The sequence below is a fragment of the Procambarus clarkii genome, chromosome 15 (genome assembly GCF_040958095.1).
Source record: "Procambarus clarkii isolate CNS0578487 chromosome 15, FALCON_Pclarkii_2.0, whole genome shotgun sequence".
Classification (NCBI taxonomy): Eukaryota; Metazoa; Arthropoda; class Malacostraca; order Decapoda; family Cambaridae; genus Procambarus; species Procambarus clarkii.
The window spans coordinates 11,233,580-11,250,101 of record NC_091164.1 but is presented as its reverse complement, the minus strand read 5'-3'; the positions used below and the strand labels follow the sequence as shown (position 1 = coordinate 11,250,101).

The window sequence follows — 16,522 nt, the reverse complement described above, 5'->3', positions numbered from 1 at the left end:
GAGATGCTATACCGATGATGATACTTTTCAAAACGCTAGTGCTCTCTAGAGTGGAGTACTGCTGCACAATGACAGCCCCTTTCAAAGCTGGAGAAATTGCTGACCTGGAGAGCGTGCAGAGATCCTTTACTGCTAGAATCCACTCAGTAAAACATCTAAATTACTGGGACCGACTAAAGAGCCTAAATCTGTACTCCCTTGAGCGCAGGCGGGAGAGATACATAATAATTTACACGTGGAAAATAATTGAGGGGCTGGTCCCAAACCTGCACACAGAAATAACATCACATGAGACCAGGAGACATGACAGGATGTGCAGAATACCCCCGTTGAAGAGCAGAGGTGCAACAGGTACTCTGAGAGAGAACTCTATCAACATCAGAGGCCCGAGACTGTTCAACACGCTTCCACTACACATAAGGGACATAACTGGCCGACCCCTCACAGTGTTCAAGAGAGAACTGGATAAACACCTCCAAAGGATACCTGATCAACCAGGCTGTGACTCATACGTCAGGCTGCGAGCAGCCGCGTCCAACAGCCTGGTTGATCAGTCCAGCAACCAGGAGGCCTGGTCGACGACCGGGCCGCGGGGACACTAAGCCCCGGAAGCACCTCAAGGTAACCAAGGTAAGGTCCCCCTCAGTAACAGAGAGGTGAGTTTCTCTCAGTAAACTGCAAACATAACCCACTGCCAACACAAACAACTCAACTGAACGGAATCTGTGCATGCCGCTTAGCAATTAACAGGAACCTTTCATATCATTTAATGAGCAGTGGAAACCCTCAAGCATAATAAATTAGAAACCTGTAGAGTAGTGATCAGGAGAAACCCTATCATATATATATATATATATATATATATATATATATATATAAATATATATATGTATATATATATATATATATATATATATATATATATATATGTCGTACCTAGTAGCCAGAACTCACTTCTCAGCCTACTATGCGAGGCCCGATTTGCCTAATAAGCCAAGTTTTACTGAATTATTATATTTTCTCTAATTTTTTTCTTATGAAATGATAAAGCTACCCATTTCATTATGTATGAGGTCAATTTTTTTTTATTGGAGTTAAAATTAACGTAGATATATGACCGAACCTAACCAACCCTACCTAACCTAACCTAACCTATCTTTATAGGTTAGGTTAGGTTAGGTAGCCGAAAACGTTAGGTTAGGTTAGGTTAGGTAGGTTAGGTTGTCGAAAAAACATTAATTCATGAATACTAGGCTTATTAGGCAAATTGGGCCTTGCATAGTAGGCTGAGAAGTGAGTTCTGGCTACTAGGTACGACATATATATATATATATATATATATATATATATATATATATATATATGTCGTACCTAGTAGCCAGAACGCACTTCCCAGCCTACTATGCAAAGCCCGATTTGCCTAATAAGCCAAGTTTTCATGAACTAATTGTTTTTCGACGACCTAACCTACCTAACCTAACCTAACCTAACTTTTTCGGCTACCTAACCTAACCTAACCTATAAAGATAGGTTTGGTTAGGTTAGGTAGGGTTGGTTAGGTTCGGTCATATATCTACGTTAATTTTAACTCCAATAAAAAAAATTGACCTCATACATAATGAAATGGGTAGCTTTATCATTTCATAAGAAAAAAATAGAGAAAATATATTAATTGAGGAAAACTTGGCTTATTAGGCAAATCGGGCCTTGCATAATAGGCTGAGAAGTGCGTTCTGGCTACTAGGTACGACATATATATATATATATATATATATATATATATATATATATATATATATATATATATATATATATATATATATATATATATATATATATTATAAATATTAGCAGAAATCCAGGTTTGCAATGATGTAAAACTGGGGGTGCTTGTGAGACTTGCACTCCCTGTGGGTTTACTGTTACCCAAGCACGGATTGTTCACCGTTCCCCATGGTCAACTCTCTGAGTCAGATTCCATTACAGTATATACTTTTCATTGCCTGTTTCTCTCGCAAACGCTCACCCACACGCACGCACGCATGCTCACGCGTGCGCATACAGACACGTACAACAAAAGGATATCATCAGCGGCATATGCAAGGCTGGCTAACATAAGAACTGCCTTCAGAAACTTGTGTAAGGTATCTCTCAGAACCTTGTGTACTTCATATGTCAGACCAATACTGGGGTATGCGGCTCCAGCGTTGTGTCTATATCTAGTCAAACGCAAAGCGAAGTTAGATAAAAGTTCTGAGGTATCCCACTAGACTAGTCCCCGAGCTAAGGGGTATGAGCTACGAGGAAAGATTACTAGAACTAAACCTAACGACACTGGAAGACTGAAGAGTTAAGGAAGACATGATCACCACCTATAAAATTCTCAGAGGACTTGACAAACTAGATAAATATAACTTATTTAACACTGGTGGTACGCGAACAAGGAGACACATGTGAAAACTGAGAACCCAAATGAGCCACAGGGACGTTAGAATTTTTTTTTCAGTGTCAGAGTAGTTAGTAAATGGAATGCATTAGGCAGTGATGTGGCGGAGGCTGACTCCATACACAGTTTCAAGTGTAGATATGATAGAGCCCAGTAGGCTCAGGAACCTGTGCACCAGTTGATTGACAGTTGAGAGGCGGGACCAAAAGTCGGAGCTCAACCCCCGCAAGCACAACTAAGTGAGTACAACTAGGCGAGTAAACGCTATCCTCCACCTTCAACCTCCTCACCCCCCCCCCACCCCCCCCCACCCCACACACACACACACACACACACACACACACACACAATATTAGGGCGCTGGTAGCTGAGGGGACAGCGCGCGGGACTCGTAATCCTGCGGTCCGGGTTTGATTCCCGGCGCCGGTAAGGAACAATGGGCAGAGTTTCTTTCACCCTGATGCTCCTGTTACCTAGCAGTAAGTAGGTACCTGGGAGTTAGACAGCTGTTACCGGCTGCTTCCTGTGTGTGTGTGTGTGTGTGTGTGTGTGTGTGTGTGTGTGTGTGTGTGTGTGTGTGTGTGTGTGTGTACTCACCTAGTTGTATTCACCTAGTTGTGCTTGCGGGGGTTGAGCTCTGGCTCTTTGGTCCCGCCTCTCAACTGTCAATCAACAGGTGTACAGGTTCCTGAGCCTATTGGGCTCTATCATATCTACACTTGAAACTGTGTATGGAGTCAGCCTCCACCACATCACTTCCTAATGCATTCCATTTGTCAACCACTCTGACACTAAAAAAGTTCTTTCTAATATCTCTGTGGCTCATTTGGGCACTCAGTTTCCACCTGTGTCCCCTAGTGCGTGTGCCCCTTGTGTTAAACAGCCTGTCTGTATCAACCCTGTCAATTCCCTTGAGGATCTTGAATGTGGTGATCATGTCCCCCCCTAACTCTTCTGTCTTCCAACGAAGTGAGGTTTAATTCCCGTAGTCTCTCCTCGTAGCTCATACCTCTCAGCTCGGGTACTAGTCTGGTGGCAAACCTTTGAACCTTTTCCATTTTAGTCTTATGCTTGACTAGATATGGACTCCATGCTGGTGCCGCATACTCCAGGATTGGTCTGACATATGTGGTATATAATGTTCTGAAAGATTCCTTACACAAGTTTCTAAAGGCCGTTCTTATGTTAGCCAACCTGGCATATGCTGCTGCTGTTATCCTCTTGATATGAGCATCAGGGGACAGGTCTGGCGTGATATCAACCCCCAGGTCTTTCTCTCTTTCGGACTCTTGAAGTATTTCATCTCCCAAGTGATACCTTGTATCTGGTCTCCTGCTTCCTACCCCTATCTTCATTACATTACATTTGCTTGGATTAAACTCTAACAGCCATTTGTTCAACCATTCCTGCAGCTTGTCCAGGTCTTCTTGAAGCCTCAAGCTGTCCTCCTCTGTCTTAATCCTTCTCATAATTTTGGCGTCGTCAGCAAACATTGAGAGGAATGAGTCTATACCCTCTGAGAGATCATTTACGTATATCAGAAACAGGATAGGTCCAAGTACAGAGCCTTGTGGGACTCCACTGGTGACTTCACGCCAGTCTGAGGTCTCACCCCTCACTGTAACTCTCTGCTTCCTATTGTTTAGGTACTCCCTTATCCACTGGAGCGCCCTACCAGTTACTCCTGCCTGTTTCTCTAGCTTATGCATCAACCTTTTATGGGGTACTGTGTCAAAGGCTTTCCGGCAGTCCAAAAAAATGCAGTCCGCCCACCCTTCTCTTTCTTGTTTAATCTTTGTCACCTGATCGTAGAATTCTATCAATCCTGTAAGGCAAGATTTACCCTCCCTGAACCCATGTTGATGGGTTGTCACGAAGTCTCTTCTCTCCAGATGTGTTACTAGGTTTTTTCTCACAATCTTCTCCATCACCTTGCATGGTATACAAGTTAAGGACACTGGCCTGTAGTTCAGTGCCTCTTGTCTGTCACCCTTTTTGTATATTGGTACTACATTAGCAGTCTTCCATATTTCTGGTAGGTCCCCCGTTTCCAGTGACGTACTATACACTATGGAGAGTGGTAGGCAAAGTGCTCCTGCACACTCTTTCAATACCCATGGCGAGATTCCATCCGGCCCAACAGCTTTTCTCACATCCAGCTCCAATAGGTGCTTCTTGACCTCATCTCTTGTAATTTCGAACCTATCCTATATGTGTGTGTGTGTGTGTGTGTGTGTGTGTGTGTGTGTGTGTGTGTGTACTCACCTAGTTGTGCTTGCGGGGATTGAGCTCTGGCTCTTTGGTCCCGCCTCTCAACTGTCAATCAACAGGTGTACAGGTTCCTGAGCCTATTGGGCTCTATCATATCTACACTTGAAACTGTGTATGGAGTCAGCCTCCACCACATCACTTCCTAATGCATTCCATTTGTCAACCACTCTGACACTAAAAAAGTTCTTTCTAATATCTCTGTGGCTGATTTGGGCAATCAGTTTCCACCTGTGTCCCCTAGTGCGTGTGCCCCGTGTGTTAAACAGCCTGTCTTTATCAACCCTGTCGATTCCCTTGAGGATCTTGAATGTGGTGATCATGTCCCCCCTAACTCTTCTGTCTTCCAACGAAGTGAGGTTTAATTCCCGTAGTCTCTCCTCGTAGCTCATATCTCTCAGCTCGGGTACTAGTCTGGTGGCAAACCTTTGAACCTTTTCCATTTTAGTCTTATGCTTGACTAGATATGGACTCCATGCTGGTGCCGCATACTCCAGGATTGGTCTGACATATGTGGTATATAATGTTCTGAAAGATTCCTTACACAAGTGTGTGTGTGTGTGTGTGTGTGTGTGTGTGTGTGTGTGTGTGTGTGTGTGTGTGTGTGTGTGTGTGTGTGTGTGTGTGTGTGTGTGTGTGTGTGAAAAAAATAGTAGTTAGTAACAGTTGACTGATTGACAGTTGAGAAGCGGGCCGCAAGAGCAGAGCTCAACCCCCGCAAGCACAACTAGGTGAGTACACACACACAGCTGACTTGACAGCGGCCCGGGGCCTCACGGCTGAGTGAACAGCGCTTAGGGGTCATAGTCCTAAGGGGGCCGAGTTGATTCCCGACCGAGGCGGAAACAAATGGGCAGAGTTTCTTTCACCCCTGATGCACCTGTTCACCTAGCAGTAAATAGGTACCTGGGAGTGAGACAGCTGCTACGGGCTGCTGCCTGGGTGTGTATGTGTGTGTGTGCGTGTTAGAAATACATGTAGTAGATATAATATAGGAAAAAATAGATTGGTTAGAAAGGCGGGGTCCAAGAGCTAATAGCTCGATTCTGCAGACACACATAGTAAATACACACACACACTATAACAGCCTTAGACAACTGGAGCCTCTCCCAACGTATGGAAAAAGTCAATCATAGTTCCAAATAAAAACAGAAATAATGAAGACCTTCTAAATTACTGACGTGTATCGATGACAACCGAGGTAGTAAAATCACTAACAATAATAAGTAAAATAAAAAGGTATAATACCTAATAAGAAAATACATAGTAACGGACAGAGAGTATAAGATTCTCAGATGGGAAGATCTTGCGTTCAAATCTTCCTAGATTTTACGATAGAGCCACAGATCCTACAAGAAAGAAAGGGTTGGACCGATTGCATCTATTTAAAAAAAAAATGCCTTTTTGACAAAGTCCCACACAAGAGACTGTTCTGAAAGCTGGAACACAAAGGAGGGGGTGACAGGCAGACTATTGGCTCCGGTGACAACATTTCTAACGGGGAGAAATGCGAGCAGTGATCAGAGGCAAGCTCTCCAGGTGTCAGCCTGGAGAGCTGTCTCTAGCGGAGTACCACAGGGTTCGGTCCGTGCACCAGTAATGTTCAGTGTCTAAGATGTTGTTGTTGTAGATTCAGCTACTCGGAAAAAAAGATCCAAGTAGCACGGGCTATGGTGAGCCCGTAGTGGACTTACCTGGCACAGGAGCGGGGCTGTAACTGTATGAGTGTCTAAGATGAAGATTAATGAAGATTAAGCCACCCAAAAGGTGGCACGGGCATGAATAGCCCATAAGTGGTGGCCCTTTTGAGCCATTACCAGTATCAAGAGCTGATACTGAAGATATGTGGAGGTGCGACTGCACCCTACGTGACGGGAGATGTCTCCTGTGAGTGTCTAAGATTGATTGCTAAAGATTAAGCTACTCAAAAGGTGGCACGGGCATGAATAACCCGTAATTCAGTGTCTAGACCCAGAGTTACATAAATATGTTTGTAGATGGAGGTAAGGAGACTCAAGAGCTCGGACTTCCCAAGACCCGTATCCTAAATGATCTCTCAGACGACCCAGAAGATTAGGTCTTCAGACCCAATTGTCACTTGAAGTAAATAAATAAGCAAATAAGCAACAAATTATGTATATACAAGTAAATCAATAAATAAAAGGTATAACAAACTACAAAAACCTCTTGAGAGGAAGCAGAGCAGGAAGCTTAATGTTTGGAGAGACTACGTTAAAAAGCCAGTCACCTGCCCAAACGTCAGAATAACGGCGGCCGCCCAACACTGACACCACACCTGCCAGCCCACACCTCACTCACTTAACACTACCACAACACACCTGCCAGCCCACACCTATCTTACTTAACACTACCACAACACACCTGCCAGCCCACACCTCTCTCACTTAACACTACCACAACACACCTGCCAGCCCACACTTCACTCACTTAACACTACCACAACACACCTGCCAGCCCACACCTCACTCACTTAACACAACCACAACACACCTGCCAGCCCACACCTCACTCAACACAACCACAACACACCAGCCAGCCCACACCTCACTCACTTAACACTACCACACCACACCCAGAGTGGACACGAGGCTAAGCTTTTCATCCCACTCATGCTCAATCCTCATCCTGTATTTCTAATCCCCATCCCTCCCTCTTGTTGTTGTCGAAACTCTGCCCATTGCCTCGTGTTTTAGATTCAGCTACTCTGAACACAAAGTTGCAACCAGCACGGGCTATGGTGAGCCCGTCGTACTCACCTGGCATTAGAGAGGTGCCTCGCTCCCCGCCCTCCCTACCACCGAACCCCTTGGTCACCAATAGGTACCTGGGAGTTAGATAGCTGCTACGGGCTGCTTCCCGGGGATGTGTTAGAGAGAAATATATGTAGTAGACATAATAGAGGAAAATAATAGAGATTGGTTAGAAAGGCGGGGTCCAAGAGCTAGAGTGTGCAGACACAAATAGTAAACACACCATGATAACGCTGGTTCAGCTTCACACACACTCAACTCACCAGAACATTACACTAGTCTACGTTCTATCTTAACACCATATCGCTCAGGTGCGCCTCTCTTACCTTATCATAATTCATATCAAATGAGACGAAACTCCGATAGAAATTTGATATACGAAAAATTATTTTTTACAATTTGTTGTTTAATTCTCGAAATATTGTTAAATCATTTATAGCTAGAGATGTAGGCCAGCCAGTTGTTTAACGGTGTTGTAAATTGGTTGTTTAATTAGCACAAATATTTGCTGCGTGTCATATCAGTTATTATTATTAACATCTTTATTGACAAAATTAATTACAATTTTGCCGAATCTGAGGATTTTGATAGTCTTATTAAAGTAAGGATAATGCTGGTATTCACTGTCACGCAGGACAGAGGGTCATACATAAGATCATATCAGTGCGATTGATCTCACGCAGAGCAGCGGAAATGAACGAAGTGGTTTTGAAGGCTCTCTGTTTCCCCTCCACAGCCTCTAACACTCATTTTCCCTAGACTCCACCCACCCCAGGACCTCCTTCTCCCCCCCTCACTCTACCTCCTTCACCCACACATCAACTTCCTCCCCCAACCCTTCACATTCACCTATCTCACTTCCCTATTTTCCCCGCTGCCTTTCCCTATTGTCTCCCCTTTTCTTTCCCTGCCTTCCTATTGCTACTCGGTACTCCTCTTACCTCACTAACGCCTCCCCATCGATGTTGTTGTGTTAGATTTAGGTATATATAAATAAATAAATAAATAAATAAATAAATAAATAAAAAGGTACTGAGAAAGAAACGTCCATGTAGCACGGGTTATAGTGAGCCAGAATCCTTCCCCATATTCCCAGGCTCCTGATATACTGCCTCCACCCTTCCTAATACGTCGTTTTTGTTTACGGAATTGATCAATCTTCCAATGTCTCCTTCTCCCTTCCGTCAATACATCTTATCACCCCCTCCCCCATCCCTTACTACCTCTTTCCCTTTCAACAATTCAATTCTAAACCTTCCCATACTGCATCGTTTCCCATGTCTTATTGCCTCGTTCCCCCCCTTTTCCAACTGTCTCCTCCCCCTCCCAAAGTGCTTTGTCACCCTCCCCCCCCCCACCATTGCCTCCTCCATGACGTGGAGGTGCGACTGACTTGGCCCTCCCGGCTGGCACCAGGAGCTCAGTTGATGTCTGGGTTCCGTCCCTGGCGCTCACTCACTCACTCACCTCCTTCCTTCAAGGCCCCAGAGTTGGTCCTCGAGGACGGGAAGTCCCACTTGAGGTGGCTGAATGGAACAAATTTCACGATTTGAGTGGATCATTTTCATTAAATCTTGGTCCTCAAAGGTGTTTTGCTTGAGGGGCCTGAGATGATCCTCGAATAAGGTCCTGCTCGTACATCAAGTGAAAAAGAACCAAGGTTCGTCACATTGTACTAACCATCGTATGCTTCTCCCGATAAAAATTCGCGGCCTATAAGCTAGCCATTGAATATTGTATTCGCAGTGCTGCTTAAGCTCAGGTCTCAAGTTTTAGGATAGCCCTTGAATTAAGTTGTACTTGCACTATTCCTAAGAAACACGACTGGAGTGCCACTCAGAACATTAACAGGGGTAACGCCTTAAGCACTGGCTGGCAACCCACGCAACAAAACAGCGTCGTTTTCAATAACAGCCGATGACCAGAGCAGACAAGATGTCGGTGGCGACGGTATCGACTACGATGGCAGTGTTGGCCTGTGTCGCAGTTCTCACTTCCTCCACCACCCTCGATGCCATGGACGTGAGCTACGAGGTGAAGGAGGACCTCCTGGATGTGGACGTGGCTCTAGGACTCGACCAGGGCGTGGGTATGGGCGTACGCTGTTTGGAAGGTCAGCCTAGAGGGGAAGATGGTCAGATGTACTGCCGGCCTCTCACGCCGCAGACCAGGCTACGGATGAACAAGACGGCCAACAGTAAGTGTGTATTTTCTCGTGTATTGTGTACTGTGTGTCTCTCTCTGTGCTATCACGCCTACTGGAGGCTAAGGGATCACTTCCGGGGTTTCATGAGGTGTTTCTGGTTCCTGTGTATGACATGAGCAGTGTTGCTGGTACTGACTCAGCAGGTATATTTGAATTCAAGCCTCGTAGATCTAAGTTTCGGGATGTTTCAACTACATATATTTTGTCACAGTAATGCGGGGTATAGTTTACCAGCCCCTCCTTATAAACTATCGGTAAAGGCACCCTAATTCAGCCTCCAAAATTGTTGTGTATGAATGGAAAACAGTTTTCACACGACTCTCAGCTGATTGCTCTCTTCCCGTTTTCGAACCGCACCATTCTAAATGCTTCACATACACACCGCAAATATAAATAATTTCAACAGACCCGAAACAGAACCTATCCTAGGCCTAACTATACATGAAATTACAATATACATTAATATTAATTCCCAATCGAGAAAAATATAAATTTTGTGTCCGCAGAACATTATAATTTACGAATACGTCATTAGGATAAACATGGATATATTTTCTCAGAAGTGTAGCCCCATTTCCCGGTGTATATACACTGAAAGTTTACTTCAGGACAATGTTCAGGTACAACAAGGCTAGTAGGCGGGGCATTAAAGAGCTAGACCTCACTCCCCCATAGACACTGATAGGTAAGTACTATCACCACCAACAAACAGAAGAGGCTACGCCCACCTAGCTACGCCCACCTAGCTACACCCACCTAGCTACACCCACCTAGCTACGCACACCTAGCTACACCCACCTAGCTACACCCACCTAGCTACGCCCACCTAGCTACGCCCACCTAGCTACGCCCACCTAGCTACACCCATCTAGCTACGCACACCTAGCTACACCCATCTAGCTACGCCCACCTAGCAACACCCACCTAGCTACACCCACCTAGCTACACCCACCTAGCTACGCCCACCTAGCCACACCCACCTAGCTACGCCCACCTAGCTCTCCTAGCTTGTCAGCGGCAGCCCACCGCACCGTGGGGAAAGAGTAGGGCAATAACATCAACAAAGAACAGTTACTTTGTAGGTAATCGCGTCTCACTGTTGTAGTCAGGTGTCGCGGGTTAAGGCTCCGTTGAAGTCTGGTTTGTTCTGACGGTGGGGAACCGTTGCCCAGTGGACGCAGTATCCAAGAACAACGACAATTCAACACCGAATCAGCATCGTCAGTGTTGCTTCAACGTCGTACCAACGCCTTCTTCTTCTTGATGATACGTGCAGTTTGCATGAAGAGTTTATCCTCCCGATGATTGTATCAGTACAAATGCAGACGATGAGTCACAATAACGTGGCTGAAGAATGTTGACCAAACCATACACTAGAAGGTGAAGGGACGACGACGTTTCGGTCCGTCCTGGACCATTCTCAAGTCGATCGACTTGAGAATGTCGATCGACATTCTCAAGTCGACAACATTCAAGTCGAATGTTGACCAGACCACACACCTTCTAGTGTGTGGTCTGGTCAACATTCTTCAGTACAAATGTTGGGGGACGCGTTAATGTTGATAATAACAAGTTTTCAAGTATTTGTTGTGTTGTGGTGTTGATAGAGGAGCGGGGACTAAACAGAGACATGTGGTAGAGGGAGACTTGCCGCACCGTTGGGCGGGATGTTGCGTTTATGGCGTCAGCTGATCCTTGGTGCGGCGGCCTGGCAGTTGTTTTCAAAATTCAAATTCAAATTTTTATTCAGGTAAAAGTACATACACTGATGAAGAGTTACAAACATGATGTTGGATTTATAGATAGAGCTAGTACATACAATACCTAAAGCTACTAATACGCATAGCGTTTCGGGCAAGGCGCATAGCGTTTTCTGTGTTTAGCTGTTGGCGGCGCCAGGTTTAAATGTGGCACAGGGTCAAATGTGGAACAATTTGTTGGTCGACTGGAGATATTTAGCCAAAGCTTTGATTATTTGATATTTTTCATGTAACGAGAGGTCACCTCCTAATATTTGCTCGATGGTAAAGGGTATTTTAAGTGCGATAAATACTTGTTTGAAGTTTACTCTGGCACTATGATGATGGAAACAGTGAAGGAGGTAGTGTTTGATTGTTTCAGGCACCTGACAGTGGATGCAGAGTTCATTGATGTCTGTTCTGTATTTAGAGCTGTGTGATGCCAGTTTGGTCATGCTGTTTATGACTTTAATCTGGTCATCGTTGCATCAATGTCTCTACTTTTATATCTAACTTGTTTCCAAGTTTCCCATTTTTTTTATGGACCCATAGTACAAAGATAAGCATGACGTTTTTCATTCCATTACAAAATTTTGGGTGATGGTATCTTTGAAGGCTCCTTTACGTGCAACACGAGGAACTGGATGATGGGTAATGTAATTCAATTCAATTTATTTTTTTATTATGCACCCCATACCCAACCAATGGGCAGTGGTGTAAAGGATTACAGAGGCACATAATCGGTTCAGGAACTGAACCCTCTAGTTCGTTTAGCTAAGCAAACAAAAAAAAAATTGTTGACGCTAGTTACACAATTATTAAGGGTAGAAAGGTGTGTTGAACCAACGCCTCTCCTCAATACTGTGCCCAGTAGGCAGGTAGGTGTATCTCTGAAGCTCACGCGGGATTGGTTCGTATAGGTGCTAAAGTTAAGATTTCCGAACTGTGTTTGGTTTTTAAGTTCTATGGTGTTGTGGATTACATTGGTATACACAGTAAAGTACTACAGTAGACGAGAGAATATCTAACAGACAGGAAACAGAGAGCCACAGTGGTGGGGGAGAATTTGGAATGAAAAGTATTATGCCGAATTCCACATGAATCAATCCAAGGCTTCTGATATACTACAACCACCTACCAAAACTCATAAATTCTTTCATTGTTGATTTTATAATATGCCACAGAGTCGAGGCTAAAAATGACAAAAGACGACCGTCAAATGCAGCAAGTGGACTTTGTATACGTAATCGAGGTAAGTAATTGTGTGTAAGATAAATATATGTTGTAGACATAATAGAGGAAAAATAAATTGGTTAGAAAGGCGGGGTCTAAGAGCTAAAATAGCTCAATTTTACAGATACAAATAGTAAATACACACAGGGAGGCTGAGTGGAATGCTCGGGAGTCGTAGTCCCAAGGGCCCGTGTTCGATTTCCGGCCGAGGCAGAAAAAAATGGGCAGTTTCTTTCACCCTGATGTCCCTGTTCACCTAGCAGTAAATAGGTATCTAGAAGTTAGACAGCTGCTACGGGTTGTATCCTGGGTTAGCGGATTTAAATACTATTTGTGTCTGCAGAATCGAGCTATTAGCTCTTGGACCCCGCCTTTCTAACCAATCAAATTTTCTTTCTCACTAACACACGCACACACACCCAGGAAGTAGCCCGTAGTAGATGTCTAACTTTCAGGTACCTATTTACTGCTAGGTGAACAGGAGCATCAAGGTGAAAGAAACTCCGCCCATTTGTTTCCGCCATTGCCGGGGATCGATCCCCGGACCCTAGGACTACGAATCCCGAGTGCTGTCCAATCAGCCGTCAGGCCTGCTCTATCATATCTACATTTGAAACTGTGTATGGAGTCAGCCTCCACCACATCACTGCCTAATGCATTCCTCTGAGAATTTTGTAGGTAGTGATCATGTCTCCCCCTTATTCTTCTGTCTTCCAGTGCCGTGAGATGAATTTCCCGCAGCCTTTCGAGAATATGTGTGTGTGTGTGTGTGTGTGTGTGTGTGTGTGTGTGTGTGTGTGTGTGTGTGTGTGTGTACTCACCTAGTTGTACTCACCTAGTTGTGTTTGCGGGGGTTGAGCTCTGGCTCTTTGGTCCCGCCTCTCAACCGTCAATCAACAGGTGTACAGATTCCTGAGCCTATCGGGCTCTGTCATATCTACACTTGAAACTGTGTATGGAGTCAGCCTCCACCACATCACTTCCTAATGCATTCCATTTGTCAACCACTCTGACACTAAAAAAGTTCTTTCTAATATCTCTGTGGCTCATTTGGGCACTCAGTTTCCACCTGTGTCCCCTTGTGCGTGTTCCCCTTGTGTTAAATAGACTGTCTTTATCTACCCTATCAGTCCCCTTCAGAATCTTGAATGTGGTGATCATGTCCCCCCTAACTCTTCTGTCTTCCAGCGAAGTGAGGTTTAATTCCCGTAGTCTCTCCTCGTAGCTCATACCTCTCAGCTCGGGTACTAGTCTGGTGGCAAACCTTTGAACCTTTTCCAGTTTAGTCTTATCCTTGACTAGATATGGACTCCATGCTGGGGCTGCATACTCCAGGATTGGCCTGACATATGTGGTATACAAAGTTCTGAATGATTCTTTACACAAGTTTCTGAATGCCGTTCGTATGTTGGCCAGCCTGGCATATGCCGCTGATGTTATCCGCTTGATATGTGCTGCAGGAGACAGGTCTGGCGTGATATCAACCCCCAAGTCTTTTTCCTTCTCTGACTCCTGAAGAATTTCCTCTCCCAGATGATACCTTGTATCTGGCCTCCTGCTCCCTACACCTATCTTCATTACATTACATTTGGTTGGGTTAAACTCTAACAACCATTTGTTCGACCATTCCTTCAGCTTGTCTAGGTCTTCTTGAAGCCTCAAACAGTCCTCTTCTGTTTTAATCCTTCTCATAATTTTAGCATCGTCCACAAACATTGAGAGAAATGAATCGATACCCTCCGGGAGATCATTTACATATATCAGAAACAAGATAGGACCGAGTACAGAGCCCTGTGGGACTCCACTGGTGACTTCACGCCAATCGGAGGTCTCACCCCTCACCGTAACTCTCTGCTTCCTATTGCTTAGATACTCCCTTATCCACTGGAGCACCTTACCAGCTACACCTGCCTGTCTCTCCAGCTTATGTACCAGCCTCTTATGCGGTACTGTGTCAAAGGCTTTCCGACAATCCAAGAAAATGCAGTCCGCCCAGCCCTCTCTTTCTTGCTTAATCTGTGTCACCTGATCGTAGAATTCTATCAAGCCTGTAAGGCAAGATTTACCCTCCCTGAACCCATGTTGGCGATTTGTCACGAAGTCCCTTCTCTCCAGATGTGTTACCAGGTTTTTTCTCACGATCTTCTCCATCACCTTGCATGGTATACAAGTCAAGGACACTGGCCTGTAGTTAAGTGCCTCTTGCCTGTCGCCCTTTTTGTATATTGGGACCACATTCGCCGTCTTCCATATTTCTGGTAGGTCTCCCGTCTCCAGTGACTTACTATACACTATGGAGAGTGGCAAGCAAAGTGCCTCTGCACACTCTTTCAGTATCCATGGTGAGATCCCATCTGGACCAACAGCCTTTCTAACATCCAGATCCAGCAGGTGTCTCTTGACCTCCTCTCTCGTAATTTCGAACTCCTCCAAGGCCGCCTGGTTTACCTCCCTTTCTCCTAGCACAGTGACCTCACCTTGTTCTATTGTGAAGACCTCCTGGAACCTCTTGTTGAGTTCCTCACACACCTCTCTGTCATTCTCTGTATACCTGTCCTCGCCTGTTCTAAGTTTCAATACCTGTTCTTTCACTGTTGTTTTCCTTCTGATGTGACTGTGGAGTAGCTTTGGTTCGGTCTTGGCTTTGTTTGCTATATCATTTTCAAAATTTTCCTCTGCTTCTCTTCTCACCCTGACGTACTCATTCCTGGACCATTCCTGTGTGTGTGTGTGTGTGTGTGTGTGTGTGTGTGTGTGTGTGTGTGTGTGTGTGTGTGTGTGTGTGTGTGTGTGTGTACTCACCTAATTGTACTCACCTAATTGTGCTTGCGGGGGTTGAGCTCTGGCTCTTTGGTCCCGCCTCTCAACCGTCAATCAACTGGTGTACAGATTCCTGAGCCTATTGGGCTCTATCATATCTACATTTGAAACTGTGTATGGAGTCAGCCTCCACCACATCACTTCCTAATGCATTCCATTTACTAACTACTCTGACACTGAAAAAGTTCTTTCTAACGTCTCTGTGGCTCATTTGGGTACTCAGCTTCCACCTGTGTCCCCTTGTTCGCGTCCCACCAGTGTTGAATAGTTCATCCTTGTTTACCCGGTCGATTCCCCTGAGGATTTTGTAGGTTGTGATCATGTCCCCCCTTACTCTTCTGTCTTCCAGTGTCGTGAGGTGCATTTCCCGCAGCCTTTCCTCATAACTCATGCCTCTTAGTTCTGGGACTAGTCTAGTAGCATACCTTTGGACTTTTTCCAGCTTCGTCTTGTGCTTGACAAGGTACGGGCTCCATGCTGGGGCCGCATACTCCAGGATTGGTCTTACATATGTGGTGTACAAGATTCTGAATGATTCCTTACACAGGTTCCTGAACGCCGTTCTGATGTTAGCCAGCCTAGCATATGCCGCAGACGTTATTCTCTTTATGTGGGCTTCAGGAGACAGGTTTGGTGTGATATCAACTCCTAGATCTTTCTCTCTGTCTGTTTCATTAAGTACTTCATCTCCTATTCTGTATCCTGTGCCTGGCCTCCTGTTTCCACTGCCTAGTTTCATTACTTTGCATTTACTCGGGTTGAACTTCAACAGCCATTTGTTGGACCATTCACTCAGTCTATCCAGGTCATCTTGTAGCCTCCTACTATCATCCTCTGTTTCAATCCTCCTCATAATTTTTGCATCGTCGGCAAACATTGAGAGGAACGAATCTATACCCTCTGGGAGATCATTTACATATACCAGAAACAGTATAGGTCCAAGGACTGACCCCTGCGGGACTCCACTTGTGACGTCTCGCCAATCTGAGGCCTCACCCCTCACACAGACTCGTTGTCTCCTGTTGCTTAGGTATTCCTC

The 16,522-nt window shown here is 45.0% G+C and overlaps 2 protein-coding genes across 5 annotated transcripts in view; one reads left to right on the top strand and one right to left on the bottom strand.

Moving 5' to 3' along the window:
* The window catches only part of Gbeta76C (guanine nucleotide-binding protein subunit beta-2), a 64,923-nt gene that overhangs the window by 35,522 nt on the left and 12,879 nt on the right, over window positions 1-16,522 (bottom strand). The gene's annotated exons all lie outside the window — the stretch shown is intronic.
* Window positions 8,935-16,522, top strand: part of LOC123759111 (procollagen-lysine,2-oxoglutarate 5-dioxygenase 1) — a 75,186-nt gene continuing 67,598 nt past the window's right edge. For 2 of the 4 annotated variants that reach the window (XM_069324971.1, XM_045743975.2), the window contains exon 1: window positions 8,938-9,682. In XM_069324971.1, coding sequence (XP_069181072.1) covers window positions 9,403-9,682 — 280 coding nt within the window. In that variant the 5' untranslated portion in view covers window positions 8,938-9,402. Of the gene's footprint in view, window positions 9,683-16,522 lie in introns of all 4 variants that reach the window. The other 2 variants (XM_069324973.1, XM_069324972.1) reach the window with 2 other exon arrangements.